General features: G+C 37.7%; 1 protein-coding gene across 9 annotated transcripts in view; it reads right to left on the reverse strand.

Annotated features, from left to right (window-relative positions):
• The window catches only part of FAM13A (family with sequence similarity 13 member A), a 180,172-nt gene that overhangs the window by 76,495 nt on the left and 86,683 nt on the right, over nucleotides 1–16,994 (reverse strand). For 5 of the 9 annotated variants that reach the window (XM_045536820.1, XM_045536829.1, XM_045536823.1 and 2 more), the window contains one exon: nucleotides 15,801–15,964. In XM_045536820.1, the coding sequence (XP_045392776.1) occupies nucleotides 15,801–15,964 (164 nt within the window). Of the gene's footprint in view, nucleotides 1–3,407; nucleotides 3,788–15,800; nucleotides 15,965–16,994 lie in introns of those variants that run through there. The other 4 variants (XM_045536827.1, XM_045536825.1, XM_045536828.1 and 1 more) reach the window with 2 other exon arrangements.

A 16,994-nucleotide genomic window follows, 5' to 3' on the forward strand; every position in this document is an offset into this window, starting at 1 on the left:
GGGGAAAAAAAAAACCCAATGAAATATGAATAATGCAAAGAGCCTGAGGTATAAACTAAGCCTGAAATCCAATAAAACATATTATCTTATTAGTAACAGAAGGTCAATTTAGTCACCTGAGAAAAGGAAACTCTTATTTCAGTTCTTAATTTAAAATAGTTTCTCCCCTTATTTCTGATATTATTTTATTTCTTTTTGGGAACGTATTCAGATGGCAAGAATATCCATTTCAGGCTATACAGTGTGTTGAGTTTTATCATTCACTATTAGAAGTACTATGTAAATATTTTAGTATTTTTAAAAATAACTGGGACAATTTAACCATCTCAACAGGCAGTTAATAAGATCCTATCCTTCATGCCATTTGAAATGAACCATTAAGAACTGAGTACTTTACAGAGAACACATTTTAAACGTTCAGCCTCTGCCATGTTTTTTCTAAAGATCATGAGTTTCTAAACAGTCAACTCCATCCTGGAAACTCTGCAAATTACATTCAGTAATAAACAGACAGCAAAATACGTTAAAGAAGACCAAAGTATTTTACTTCATTTTTAGTTTTCAACCTCATCTGGTATTCTCATCTCAGTTATGGATTAGCAGTAACAAAATGCCTTCTACACACTTTCGCAATATGCTAAGAAAGGCTAAAAAGTCATTTATGAAAATTATAAGTTAAGGAGACATTAGGGTACAAACATGCCCTCTAATAAGATCATACGCTTACGTGAGGTTAAATAAAACGTAGGGTAATATTATCCATCTACGCACATCTCCATTATTATGCTAATCATACTGTGTATCACCGAATTCACCACATGCAACTGTAATTGTCTGGTAACGTGTCTGCATCCTCACTGACCTCTTTGAAGCAGAGTTATGTTTTAATTACCTTAAGATCACTGGCAGTACAGTGTTCAGTCAAAGAGAAAATATTGTAAGTATGTTTTGTTTTAATAGGTAAAACTGGGAATCCAAAAAATGAAAGCATCAATTACGGATTAAAAAAACACCTCACATAAGGTCATGATATTAAACATTCTATTGGAGGATGTTGACTAGTACAGTGTTAGATTCCTATATATGCCAGCTGTCACCAGCTTTATACAAGCTATAATCATTAACTAGAATTTAGATCAGTGTTTCTCTAAGTGTGGACCATCTGTATCAGACTTTCTTTTAGGGAACTTTTTAAAATGCAGATACTCTCCCTGCCGCCTCCAGATTCAGATTCAGGAGATCTAGGGAAGGAGGGCAGCAGGAAGGAATTGATTTTAAAAATAAGCTCCCCAGGTAATTCTCGTGCACTCCAAGTATGAGCAGCCTTGACTTCTCTGCTCAACACAAATAGTGAGCATGGATTTCTGTAGCTGGTATGTAAAGCTATTCTTCTACTCATCCACTTTCCAGCCCCTTGGTGCTCTCCCACAGAATGGAATGAAGCACTCATCCCATCAATACTGCCAAGACTCTCCAATCTTCCAGCTTCAGGCAGGAGAACAGTGGAGGCAACTGCCGACAGTCGTCATTACCGTGAAAGTCACAGAAACCAATAACCAAAGATACTGAACTGGGATTTGAAGAAACAATTATATGTAAGAGCAGGAAGGCTTCCTGCATAAATGTTTAAATTCACAAGGCATCTGTAAGGAAGAGAACCGCACAAACCTACTCCTTACCTTCAGGAGGTTTATAATCAAAGGTGGGCATAGGCTGGAAGTGAAGATTGCAGAGAAATCAAAACTAAGAGCTAGGGAAACACTGTGGTAGTGAAGGTACATAATAGTACTTTCAAGGGTGGTAATGCAAAGAAACAAGAGTAACAACTCTCAATTCCTGAACGCAAATTCAAATTATCCCAAGATTTATTCCTAATAGGCTCATTAATAATGACTAATATAATTTCTAGAAATAATGCTTTTATTTTAGCTTTTATCACTTTAACTGCCTAAACAATGCTCTAGCAGTATAAAGATCTATTTTCTTCTTAACAGTTATTATATCATCAAGTAGCTACTACAGAGTTTAGTAGCAGCCAATATTCTTATTTAGAATACAACTTGCTTAAGACTCCTAAGAACTGACCTCATTATAAGAAAAAAAGTCTCCAACTTATAAGTTGGAAACCAAATCAAGACTCCAAAAAGCGTACATTAGCTTTGGTCTCTTGGAAGCTTCAAGCATCTGGATCTTTTCACTGAATTCATATAGAAAATTTTTAGATCTTTCCATAAACCATGTTCTGTTCCTTTGGATTATTCATTTTTAGAAAAGCAATTCTATGGACACCTCAAGTTCCCATTACAATATACTTGTCAGTACAGCAAAAGAAAAACAACTAAACTGGTTTAGCTCAAAGTATCTACAGAAAAAATTCTGCAAATAAACAATTTTTTTAACCTTATTTTCATTGTTAAAACATGAACGTTCTGTGAAATATTTGTGGCATAGCTTTTGAAAATAAAATTACTTTTTGCCAAGATTTTTCCATCCATAAATAAACCATGTTTACTGTTTGATTTTTTGTCACTTTCATTAATAAAACCCTCCAGAGTTTTCTTAAATGAAGTATTTACATGGAATAAAATGCCACTGCATGCAAAGCAGTTAAAGTTGAAATATGATTAGCAAAAGTAATTTTAAAAATCATAAAATGCGACATTGGGCAACTCTGAGGCTTTCTCCATGCCAACATTATTTACTTACTAGTTCACCAACAGTGTTCATTTTAATAAGCCCCTTTGTTTAAATTTACCTTTCTCTGCTTTGGTATAACTCCCTCATGCCCTCCCTCCCCCCGGCAATCCATATTATAATCATTTAATGAACAAAAACAAAGCCTTGTGCCCCCTCTTACATAGAAGTATTTAAAAATGCCATTTGTGTAATAAATCCATCTAGAACTATTCAAGAGGAAATATTATCCTTAACATTCATTCCCCTTTATTATAATGTATTTATTGACAGAAAATCCTTGCCTAGATCTGAACTCCAGAAGGGAAGGATCCTAAGATGCATTTTAAAAAGGTCTTCAGCCTATCACCACCTTTAAAACAGCCTTAGTGGAAACACTGCTAAAAAGCTGATTCAGTTTTATTATAAACCTGCTCAATATAGTCTTCCGTCTTTGGATTTCAAAGGTATTTTCTTATATTTATTTCCATTCAAAGGAGGATACAACTGAAAATAATAGTTGAATGCAAAAGAAAAGAAATTGAGCAAAAACATCAGCAAAGGAGTATAAAATTAAAATTTTTCTGGTCTTAGGGAAGAAATATATGTACAACAGACTCTACACATTTTGCAGCATGTTACTAAAAGATGCCAAGTATTGGCAAAGTTGTATGGCTTTATGCTACTTAAAATACAGAACAGAATCAAATAAAACACATAGGAATGAATACTACCTTTGGAGAGGCATGATTTCACAAGCCATTCTTGTATGCAAATTTGCAAGGGAATCTCACAACTGTCTTCCAGGACAAGTCTGGTCGTCTGTGCAGTGGACGTCTTCTCACACTGGCTAAGCTGGCTCCGGGCATGAGGCTGCACCTCTCGGCAGGAGAGGCAACTTGCTCTGCAGTTGCCCAGGGTACTGCTGCTTGCAGCCTCCAAACTTCTTCAGGCAATGCTGTTTTATTGGCTGCTTCTCTACATGTACACTGCAGTCCACTTTGACCTTTTGTTCCAGGGAAGCAGCTGAACCCCCCGGCCAATCAGAGCAGCAGCTGCTGCAGCGCTAAAGGCATTGCTGCTGCTGCTGCTGCTCCTCCTCCCCTTATTCCTCCTCCTCCTCCTCCCGCTCCCGCTCCTGCTCCTGCTCCTCAGTGGGCTTGCCTAGTTCCGGTAACTTGAAACTTTCCTCTGAGCAGCTCCACAGATGAGCTTGTCAGTCTGGGGCAAGCGACCAATAATTGCGGCAAGAAGAGTGAAGAGTCCCTACTTCTCGTTAGAGAGCCTGCCAGCAAGGAAATCCATTTGTCAAGGAAAAACACTGCCCACAAAACTAAAGGTTTCTGTGGCAGAAGGCAAGAGCTAGGTTGTGCCCCCTCTCTTCCTTTAAAAAAAAAAAAAAAAAATTATACCCTAGCCTTGAAAGGCATGAGACTTTTCTAGAAGGAAGGCATGCTTCTAGACCCTTGCCCTACCCACATTTATTTCCTGCCCATGTTTGTTTACACTGTGGTGGTTTCTAGTCCCTGGTGACATCACCTAAGGCACGTAGCTCCCACTTCTGGGGCGGATACGTGCCCGAGACTCTGCCCAAGTCCTTCAGGGATCAGAGAGCCTACTCTCATGGAAGCTATTTCAACTTACTATTTCTGCATTGTATTCTTATAAAATTCAGTGTTTATTTACCCATTTTCCTCCATGAACATCAACAGCATTGGGGGGGGTTTAAATTTTATTTTATTTTATTTTAACTTATAGGTAACACAAAATCACTTTTTCCATAAAGTCTTCTAAAAACCTGCTAATTATCACCTCTCCTTACAATTTCTTCTTCAGCATAGAATATTAGGGTATTGTTTTTAGGAACATAATTGCCATTCCATGGATTTCATATAACGTAAGGATGACAGAAATACATTTATATAAGATTTCTTTCACATCATGAGAGTTGTAGAGTTACAGCATAACCCAGACCACTACTTTTAGTAAAAGATAGGACAGAAAAGACTCCATGGCATTCAGAAACAGTGGGGGGATTATATGTTCAAAAGGGTATCCCTCCTACCCTGTAGCTTTCCCCAAATTTTTATAGACTACTCATAATTCTGAATTTAGAACACAAGGTCCTATTATAAGGGGTCTAATTTCCTTTGCTATACCTACTAATAAAAACATTTTCATTGTCTGGCTAAATCATCTGTCATGTGTATGAAAATAGATTAGTCATCCTGAAACTATGTTCAGACATTATGATAGACTACCAACAACTAAAATCAGCCTTTTAAAATAAGAGTTGATTTAATTCCAAAATTTAAGTTGAAATTGTTGATATATTCTTTTTTGATTCTAGATTTGCAAATTCTAATTTGATTCTCCAGTGACAGTAACTTAGTTCTGTATATTTACATAAGTGTTATTTTTCAAAATGCCTTTAATTCTTACGTAACACTGCAAATAACTGCTTGAGGTAGAAAACCATGATTATGTATCATGATATCTATTTTGCTGATGAGTAAGCTTGGTACTAGAAAATTGAGTATTAATAATTTGCTCAAATTTACATGGAAAGTTAGTGGCAGAACAGAAATTGGATTCAGGACATCTCTTGCTTGCTCAAGAACTCTTTGCTACACACCATGGTGCTGACTCTATTTTTTGTGAATTTTTAAAATATCTCATAAGATACAAATATTTTTAGGAATAGTTAAGATTCAAATGACAAAAGTAATATTTTGTCTTTTCTGAATTTTATGAACACATCAATACTATCTGGCTAAAACAGACATAAAAGTTCAACAATAAAAGACTCAACATTAAAAAAATGTAAATACATATACTCAATTTATACTAGATACATTTGAAATATGTTAAAGTGAACTATAATTTACATTCAATATGTGATTTCACATGTATTTCCTGATAAATTAAGTCTTCCTGTCAACATTCCTCTAGCATGCCATATTAAACAGAATGTCAATGGTTTTTAAAGAGTTCACTAACTTATAACTCAGTAAGTATATGCCTCTTCAACTCTTTTATAATTTCTCCTTTTTTTGTTTTTGATCTAGTTTCTATTACTTGATGATCACTTGTGAATCTGTACCTAATTGCAGCCCCTTCTGTCTACCCTCAGCCACTGCCAGGTCCTTGGTCACTTAAATACCTTTATTATTTCTATTTCTAACATCCTCAGTTCTTCAGTCAGGGAGTGGAAGCGCCATTCGTGACCTCTGCCAGTTTTAATTTCTCAAACACGGATATTCCCATTGCGTTTCCCCAGCTGTCTTTCCTCCTCACTGAGTCCCTTACCATGCACCTCTCCTAACTGCCAATGCTGCTCCCTCCCCATTCTTCTGTCTTTTCACTTAGCTCTCTGTGTAGCTCTGTTTTGCAATGGCTGCAAAGGATAACCTGCACTCAAACCAACTGCACGTTAAAAATGGCACATTCCTGGCTCTCCTGAGCATTTATTATTTCTAAAACGGGTCCACTAGCATCCTCTGCTGCTTCATCCTTTAAAAAAGCCCTGCCAACTCGACAGTCTATTGCCAGACTTTTACGCATTGCAAAAGAAAAGTTACATAGCTTGGCAACTCATTATACTAAAAATTCATGATATTTAACCTCAGCCTGAGCCACAGCGTTGCAACCTTTTTTATTTTCTTTAACTAGCTGTTCACTGCACTCCCACAGCAACTGCTGCAAAGCTCTAGTGCCACAGACCCAAACCTCTCTCAGTTGCTAATTATTTCACCTCCTAATAGACTGAGAAAGTCAAGATCAAACACGAGTGAGCGAGTGCCTTTGGTCTTCTCGCTCTATTTACCACCGCCATCCCCACCCTAACACGCGTCTTGCCTCATTCTTTTTGACTTCCTCCTAGTTTAGGAGAAAGTGTCCTCACTCATAGGACTCACGCCTCTTATCTGTAAATCAGATGTCATCATTCTCTCCTTTTTCTGGAAGGAGCCTGGTCTCTCCTACATCTTAGATCTATCCCTTGCTACCTGCTTCTTCTCGCTTCTGATTGGCACCTGAGTGTCTCCCAGCCTTAGAAAGTTTTCCTCGGCAGTTGTACTCCCTGGCATGGCAGAGCTGGTTCCCTCCTTCCCGCAGACAGACTTCCGCAAAGTCTACCACTGCTGCTTCCACTTCCTCAAAATCACTCCTCCAAACCATGCCAGTGGAATGGGGACTTTACCATCTTCTGAAACTGTTTTTTAAGGCCACCGATACTCTTCTGACTGCTAAACTTAAATGTCTTTTCTTAGATCCTTTCCTATTCTTTTCTGAAACATGCACTTTCAGTTTGCTGAAAGTCGTTAGTTCTCTGTGGTCTTGGGGTGGGAATTCTCCAAACCTTCCTGATCAACATTCTCCTTCTATTTCATTTGTCTTTCCTCCTCTTTTTACCCCATAGGCATTCAATAAACTGGGCTTCGGAATTACAGCCCCGGGGACTGGATCCTGACTGCAGCACTGACGGGCAGTGTAAACTTGGGCAGGTTGTCTAAAAGCTCTGAGTTTGCTCTGAGGAATAAATGAGATCATGCATGTGAAACACATAGGACAGTGCCTGGCAAATAATAGCTGCTCAACAGTTATCTGATCTCCAAATTTCTCCTCCTCCTGGCTCTCCTTGATAGTGATGTTATTCTCTTTATGAATCAGATTCAAACCATGAGTCATCTTTACTCCTCCCTCTCCGGTCATCCCCTTAACTAAATCCTGTTGGTTGTCTTGTCACAACTCTTTCATCGGTCTGCCTAGGTCATCTGTGCTCTTGGGACAACCTTCAAATTGTTCTTTCTGCCTCCATTTACCCTGTCTCAAGCATACTTTTCACTATTCCAGGGAATTTCCCACAGTGCTTGCGATCTGGTCACTCGCTTTTCTGCTTCAAGACGTCAATAGCTCCCAACTACCTCTTCCATAAACCTCAGTCCTTGTACTATGATGATTAGAACTCTCCACCAATTAACCCCAATTCACCTCTCCAGTTCAGCTGCTAATACCTCTTAAGGAAACAACTCCTGATGTGCCTGGGTCACTATTTTCAAAATCTGCTCTGAACTTTTCTATCCTAAACATTTGCTCATGCTGTTCTCTGTGTCTGAAATATTCTCCCATTCCACTTCCTCCAGGCAAAATTCTACCTACACTTCATGCCTAGGCCAGGTGGAAGAAATCTCTTGCCCTTTTAACTCACATAGGCTTTTGCATCTGTTATGATACCTAACTTTTCCCCCACAGTTCTATTATTATTTGAATCTACTATATATGTAGTCTTCCTTTTGCAATGTAACTCCAAGAACTATATCTCTCCTGCAGCCCTTACAACAGAACACTTAAATTAATAAATTAATTTACAAATTAATGGATTATCAATTACTCTCTTCTAGAGATTCTGAAGCATAGCTCCTTTGATTAGATTTAAATTTATTAAGCAGTGTTCTATACACTTTTTAACATTTTCCAATGTAGGGCTATACTGAAGATAAAGCAGATACTTCATGTAGGTTCAAATGAAGAAAAATGCTAACCAATAACTGACTTAATAAATAAATTTACTGGTTATACAATGATGTGCAATCACAGATATGTAAAAAAAAATTCTATCTAAAACTTTTGAAATCTTTTAGGCATTCTACATTATCGTCTCTCTATTTCCTTTTCCACATTTTAGCTGGCTTGCAGACTTCTCATTTTCTTACATAACTTCTTCAGCAGATTCCAAGTGTTTGGTAATATCTGTGTTTGCCCTTGTGCTATCAACAGCCACAAGTGCTCCAAAAATGACGTGGCTGCATTTGATGTTAATTTCAACATCAATTAAAAACAACCAAGGAACCAAGAACATTTCTTGGCCACGTTAATTTGTTTTCAAATGTTATTTTAAAATCAGATTGATCTGTTTCCTAAGATATAATGATACATTAAAATAATTTCTTACAAGTTTGATAAGAAAGTGCTTCTTAGACACCTTCCTCATCTATTTATTAGATTTATTAGTCTATTTAAGATCGCTGGAAAAAGAAATCCCACAGAGATAGAAAGTATATAATTGTTTTTCCAAAGACACACCTCTTTAATTCTAATGATGGATCTTGCTTTTAAAACTGGGTATGGGCTTATTTCATTAAAATCTATCTGACTAGACTTGCTGGACTCCCAAATGCTCACAGCATTAATTTATTTAGATTCTAAAAATCCAGCTGCCAATGAAGCAGGAGGAGGAAGCTGCTCACAGAGGCCTGTTTAAAGGCCTGGACAGCTGGAGGTGCACGAGTTCCCTTATTCACTCGACTAACTGGTTCCAGCATTTCCAATACAGAAAATAAGATTTAAAACATTCACCAGAAAGATTAAGTATCGATGTCAAATCAAAAGACGAGCAGTTATATGATGGTATACGAGGTAGCACAGTTATATAGAAATTCGTGCTGAAGCTTATGTTTTTTTTTTTTTAAAGGGCATTTCTTATAAGAAGTGAGGGACTGCAATTTTTCCGTAAAAAGCAGTTAAAAATAAATTCTTGGAGATGACTTACATAATTGTTCCCCAACTTTCTGGGACGGGGAAAAAGCCACAGTTTTGCCAGATGGAATCTCAGTTAGCGATCGTTGCCAATAAATAAGTGCTTCGAGCACATTTTCCTGGATTGGGACTTGCTGGGCATGACTTTCTCCAAATCTCCCTCAGGAGTCCAGATAATAGTGTTTCTGTTCTCATAAACTAAGTCATGTTCCACACAACAGCTGCCACCACACCTGAGATCAGCTGCCTTAAATTGTCCCAGTGCCCTCTCACCCCGTTAAACGATACTTCCTGACAGGGGAGAAGCCGGGCTCCGCAGAGCTTCCTTAGAGCAATGCCCAAATTGTTCAGTGTGATAGGGTGACTGGCTGGCCGATTCTGTATCCATAAAACATAAACTTTTCATATTTCTGAGACAAGACATACTGAGCACAAACATCAAATCTCTCCATGTCAATACACTGGCTGGTAAAATTAATTCACTTTAACACAAAGTGGAATGGTTTTCTTTGACCAACCCGACAAATGAATAAGTGAAAATATAGTTAAAAGGAAAATAAAGGGAAGTAGCAATTTGTGTTACCACATCACATCTAAAAAAAAAAAAAACCCACAGTATTAGTCCTTAAAGTGTCAAAACTCCTAGTGTATTTTAAATGATCTCATTTTTTAAAAACCCTTTTAAATTCAACTTTTCAGAAAATTGGACCCAGTGCATTAAATAACTGTGGATATGTTTGTATCCTTTCTTCTTAGTGATATTCATATATAGAGCGTTATTAGAATTCATAATGAAACCAAAAAACTTTTTTTCTCACTGAATTTCAGTGAGAAAACACCTAAGTTGGAAAAAGAAATTTCAAATAAATTAGGAAATAAACCAGACTTATAATAAATGAAGCTAATAAAACTAGTGGCCCCCCAGATAGGCACTGCAATTCATTACTTAAATAAAGAAAATATATTTTAATAAACATATGTGTACATATGTATATCAAAACATGTTTTACACCTTAAATATATACAATAAAATACAAAATAAAAGAAAATGCATTGAAAATGAATTATAATTCCAGAACAACTCTCCAAAATACTACTTCAGGAAGACAACTTTTAAACATAAATCAATCCAATTTTAAAAGGCTGGAAACAGCTTGGTGAAACATTTTTCAAAAACTAAGTATCTCTGGAAATAATATCATCCTAGACTTCAAATCATTCTATATGAAACAGACAAATAATACAGAATTTGGCCAAACCAAGTGATAGCTGAATGAATACTTTGTTAAAAAAAAGTTTAAATGAGGCCGGGCGCGGGGGCTCACGCCTGTAATCCTAGCCCTCTGGGAGGCCGAGACGGGAGGATCGCTCGAGGTCAGGAGTTCGAGACCAGCCTGAGCAAGAGTGAGACCCCGTCTCTACCAAAAATAGAAAGAAATGATTTGGACAGATAAAAATCTATATAGAAAAAATTAGCCAGGCATGGTGGCACATGCCTGTAAGTCCCAGCTACTCAGGAGGCTGAGGCAGTAGGATCGCTTGAGCTCAGGAGTTTGAGGTTGCAGTGAGCTACGATGATGCCACTGCACTCTAGCCTGGGCAATAGAGTAAGACCCTGTCTCAAAAAATAAAACAAAACAAACAAAATGCAGACAAGAAGATAAAAGGCTAACGGATTGTTAGGCTGTGCCCAATAAGAGTTTGCTGACTTAGTTACTAAAATAAATCCAATAAGACTGCAGCAGTCCAGACACACTCTAGTGATCTACGTGCCAGTAGAAATGGTCTGAAGATATGACAATAAATTTCCTTACAATCACTTACCGATTTTTTCTATCACCTGCTTACACTGTAAACAGTATTAGAAAAAAAAATTTTAGTTGAAGTTTAGATCCCAGTGAAATGTCAAAATTTGAGTAGTCATAGCAATTGTACTGAGGGGCAGATTTTGGTGAATGGGTAGAGAACTGTTTGTACTTTAATAATAAAAATACTGAAAGAAATATCAGAGACTTTCATTTTAAAAGGACATTGAAGTTCAAGACTGGAAAATATTTTTAATAAATGTTTAGCTTATATAAAATAGTTTACCTAAGAAGACCTTGGGGCATCTATCATGGGAGCTAGTGGTGGTCAAGAAATGATTCCAACACTGTCTGCTGAGATACAGACAGATATTTTTTCTAATCCAGTCTGGGACGCTGGACACCTTTTCAAGTCTACCTTTCTATAAGTCTTTCTTACGAAGGCTAGAGAGGGGAGACAACTCAGGAAACGGTAGCTCTGTAGGGGAACTGCATGCTGAAGCTCATCACCAGGCTTTGCACAAGGCAGCTTTAGACTCTACCTCGCTCATATGAGCTCTGTGGCAGTCGACCCTGCACAGTCAGCAGAACAACTGCTATGATATTTGGTACTTTTTCAAATGATATTGTACGTGACATGGTTATGAATCTTGTAGCTAAGAATTCTAATTTTATTTCGGCTTCAGTAGTTGGTTAAAAATCCTGACTTGGTTCCAAGCAGCAGAGAGTGAAACACTATAGGGAATGAACACATGTTCAGCAAGTAATTGGAGTGCTCTTTATGAAGTACAAACAGAGGATAGTTATGACTGCTTTTTTTTTTGCTGGCTGGACTTCAGAAATGAAGAAAGTCATATTTAATTGCAGATTAGATAGCTTGAAGGGCAAAGAGTACAGTTAATGTTGAATATTTGTTATCAATACGGCTGCAAGTTTGATTCTTATGAAATGTACTCTTGTAATACGTTACTAAAATACGAAATATCTTTTTTTTTGGCAAATGTCACAGGGCACACACATTCTGCCGCAAGTGCAGAGTTGCACAGAGGTATGATGAACCTTATAAAACAATGGGTTTCTCCTACATAAATAAGCAGCATGTCACGATAGAAATGAGATGACATAGATATTAAGTGAGAACAACGAGAGGGCACAGTTGTCCTGACTTCTGCGGTGTCTCTAAGGATATGAAGCACGGGGTGCTTTTGGGTTAGTGCATTCCAAGGACCACAAGAGAGAAAACTGACACATGAAATTCTGTTATTTTAGAGTCAGATTTCAATTTCTGAGAGGTCTAGGCCAGCTAGGTGAAGAGGAGTCAGCGCTCTTGTCTGACAGTGGAATTCAAATCCAAATTGGGCACACATGACAACATCACAACAGTAACAACCATGGCAATAGCAACTGAGCACACGTCCACTCGATACCGGCGTGGACACAAAGGAGACGTAAAACACGGTCCCTCTCTCCTTCAGGAACTCACAATCAGGTGGGAGAGAGGAGTATAAACACATGAAAGAGGAAAGGAACTCAAGGCAGAAGCCAGGCAGGAAATAATGGTTAAATAATCAGACGATCTATATGTAATCTCAGCCTGTCAACTAAATATGTGATCTTGGATAATTCACCTAACGCGATAAATATTTGTGAAATGTATGACCTTCTCAGAATCACAGTTTCTTCATCCAAGGTCACTTTGTAGATATGAAATTCTTTTCATAGTGCTACCTGACAAGACTGTGATATAGTCAAAAAATGTTACATGTAGGGCTACTAAAATTTTTAAAGCAAATATCAAGACAAAATCTGACACATGATCTGATCTTGAAGAGACTATCTGGAACCAAGACAGTTCAAAGTGTGGGTTATGCAGTGGCTGCAGGTATGAGAGAAAGGCAAGTGTAACTCGGGGGAAGGAGGGCTGGAGAGACAGGGAGGACAGGGCAAGGAGTCTGGATTTTGGCACCTACTTGGCATAATGACAGCTTTTCTTTTTTTACCCACATTACAGAAAATGAAAGCATTTTAATCATTCTTCATCACTTAATCTCTTTCTGTAAGAGCTAACTACAAAATTTCATTAATTGTCAGTGTGTCTATAGTACTTTCAAAGACACTCAGACCCAATGACACTTTTTCCTAGAGCCACAAAACTCACCTTAATCATAGTAGCATACCTGCTAACTTTCTGCTTACAAACAATGGACCTGCAATTTTTTTGTGAAACTCCCAAGATGTTGCAGCTTTTTCTTTGCGTTTCTGTGTCTCCATGAAACAGTGGTCACTTCAATAACTTTCAATTACAGCACAGTAAGCTAGAAACTGGAATCCCTCCAGGATGAGAAAACAAAGAGCTTTTTCCCCCTCTTTCTCTCCTTCCTTGTGAATCACCTTTCATGGGGACCTGACCTTTATTCCTGCCACCATGCTCTGTTACATTCAAAGAGAAGTATGAAGGAAGAAGTTCTCTTAAAATGTAACAAGCACAACTCTCTCTGCAGGTAGCATTTACTTATAATAATAGCCGTATTTTAGCAATTTGTAATCAAGTGACATTCTTGTTAAAGCATATTCATTCTTCCTTAGCCTTTTACTTTGTACTAAATCACCCCGACAGCCTCCTTGCTGGGCTCCCAGTACCTCTCACTCTTATTTCTCTCTGCATTGTTGTCACAGGATCTTTTATAAAATACAAGTCTGTTTATATCATTTTTCCTTCACAGTTTCTGTGACTGTCAAAATATATATATATAAATATATATACACTTTTCTTTCTTATATTTCTGTAATTACTCCTCATTCTTTTCAAGAGAAAAGCAGAACTCCTTAAGATGGGATATAGTTTTCCATGATTTGACCTATTTATAGTTTAGTCTCCTAACCCATCTGTACCCTCCCCTACATTCTATGTTCTAAAATCCAGATCTTCTGAAATCTACTGCTGCAGTTGCAGTTCTCCAAACTGTCCTCACTACCCTGAATGTCCTTGCACATATTATTTTTTCCTTCCGGGAGCACCATTATCTCTGTTTCTCTGCCCAATAAACTTCTACTTATCCTACTAGCCTTAGTTCAAAAGTCTCTTTCAGAAACCTGCTCTAACCCTCATCTCCCCTACTTGGTTCTGTGTCCTTCCTGTCCTCGCAGAGCATCTTGAGAACTATATTTTATGTTGCTCAAGAAGAACATCTGAATCTTATTTATAATTTTGTCACCAGCCCATTTCAGAGTGTCTGGTACACAACAGGCACTTAGTATGTCTTTAAAGATAATTATTAAAATTTTATTTGCTTTTCTTCTGTCTCCCCAAGTATAGGACTTATGTCTCTTCAGTAAATGCCACACAACTGGATCTCAATAATTAGTATTTGTTGAAGGAACCAACTCTGTAACTGCCTCCAAACTTTCCCTCCTCCATCTGTCCCTCACACTGATGGAAGATTACTTTTCCTAATATCCCAATTCTCCATCGTACCTACCATCCTCCCCCTACCTACCTCAAATTTTCACTGGCTCCCTATTACCCGTAGGACGAAACCGAGCTTCTCCTACCTTAGTTCTTTTAGATTTGCTGTCACCTCTGCCTGGAATGCTCTTTCCTTGATCTTCACACACTCTCCTCCTCCTCCTGTCTCCAATCAGGTCTTCCCTGACTACTCAAACTTAAATGATCTTTCAGTCAGTCTGTTATATTAACCTGTTATAGTTTCTTAATACACCTCATTCATTAGAGCTGAAATCATCTTCCTCACAGGCTTTTTGTATTGTGTCTCTGTTGTCTTCCTTATTAGAATGTAAGGTTCATTAACAGGGGCCACACCAGCTTTGTTCATTGTTGCATCTCCTGTCTTAAAACAGTTCCTGGAACCAGAGATTATCGGCCTGATTTGTTGAATGAATGAAAGACGGAACGCAAAAATACTTGAGCCTGGCATTCAAGACCTCGGTGACCTGGCCTCACTCCCCCTTTCCATCCTCATCTCCAACTATTTCCAAAACACCCATTATGCCTCCTAATTGGGTCTACCTACAACACCCTCGTTGTCTTTCTCTTCCTGTCTAAATTATCTTCATCTTTTTAGATCCAGCTCAAATTCAATCTCTTCTATAAGGCAACTCAAAGTGGCAAGCTCCTGAACTATATTGTTTCTCTACTTAATGTCTCAAACATCTTTCAATGCCCTAGAGCTCCTTAACACTTATAATAGCTTTTATTTGAAAAGTAGATTAAGTTACAATAAAAGATGAAAAATTATTAACAGGAAAAATTCTATATGCTAGTAGTAAATAAAGTAGTAGGTAGTAAATAAGATTCAGATCCCTATTTTAAGAAAATTGCACATCTTTTTCTTCATGTATACCAGAGAAATCTGCTTTTGCTTTTAGGTGTTACATGGAAGGGTTAAAAATTAGTTTGTGAGAGTAGCTCTACTGACAACTCTAATCTCCACTTTAAATTGCAGATAATGTTTTCTATTGAACATGCTGCAAAAAGGCATCCAAAAAATAACTTTTTAACTGTGAGCCCAGCATAGTCCTACTGGTTAAATAACATGTTTCAATCCAGAACACAAAACAACTGAGAATACTTCTGTGATAAGAACTATTAGTCAGAAAATTCTTAAAACCGAGAGTAAATTTTAAATGTTTCTACTGATCTGTATCCTACTGACTCCAGCGACAGATACAGATACAATGCAGGTACGCAGACATGCCTACACTGCGGGCCTAAGGTCAGCGTGCATGATGCAATATGTATCGTGTAGACAAAGAGAACATGCCAACCTGGATACCAACTGGGCACCATTTGCATCCTCTGCTGAATTCACGTCTTCCAAGCAGGGTTTTCTACGACGTAGCCACAGGCTGACTTGAGGAATGCCATCGGATAGCTCTGGTTGTGGTACTCTGTAAGCCTGAATACATCCTTCACTCCTGGACTTCGGGATCTAGAAAATAAAATTAAAAAAAAAAGAGAGAGAGAAAGCAAGAAAGATAAATTTAACAGGTTTTCCAATTAAATTTCTGAAAAAAGATAATTTATTCCAATTTATTAATAATTCAATGTATTAATAACACCCCAGAAAAATATCAAGCTAGGCATGGAATTTAAAATACATATAAAATTATTATATAGCAAAGGGCACGGGGAGGGGATATACCAATATTTCCAAGGGGAACTTTCAAACCATATATACCCCCATACCCTTCTCTGAGATTCTGACACGAATCTTCCCCAGGCCTACCCCTCCTTAGAATAATCATTCTATGTAAAAAGAAATAATGCAAGTATATCAGACTGGCACCCTGGAGTGAAGGAAAGAAAAAACAGTGGAAAGAGGCAGGAAAAAAAAAAGGCTGAGAATCACTGAAATAAAGGATGTCAATGTTGGAAGGGTGACCATACACATTTACTACCAACACGCAAAATACACACGAGTTTGCTGATAGTTTCTATTGTAATCCTCTTTTGTAGGGCAAAATATGGTCCAATAAATTTTTGGGTAAGGCAATAAACAGGAAAAATACAATCTTTTTAGTTCTCTTATAACTTTAGAAACATTGGCAACACATGTCTCAGACTATATGTGAAGTTATGCTCTCTCCAACCCCATAAATATCCTCACGCTCTCTTATTTTAGATCAGAAAAAATATGAGTACGATTAATATTCTTTTCTTAAAAATACATAAAAAAAATGATGTCAGAATTGCAGGGAAAAATCCAAACCCTTGGATCTCTTGCACTTGTTACACTGGAAGCTTCTTTTTTCTAGGACTTCTCTCATGCTTGTCCTTATACACGGAATATCACCTGATTGTAACTGGCCACTCACCAACTTGCCTGAGAGCAAACCAATCCTAACATCCTGTGAGGCAAATTCCATTGTCCATGGAATTTCTAGAACTAACCTCAGATATCTCAGTGACCTTTTCCCACTTGGAATTCCTCCAACACACCACCACATAGTCTACCCTCG

Source organism: Lemur catta, chromosome 24 (assembly GCF_020740605.2).
Source record: "Lemur catta isolate mLemCat1 chromosome 24, mLemCat1.pri, whole genome shotgun sequence".
In the NCBI taxonomy this organism is placed as follows: Eukaryota; Metazoa; Chordata; class Mammalia; order Primates; family Lemuridae; genus Lemur; species Lemur catta.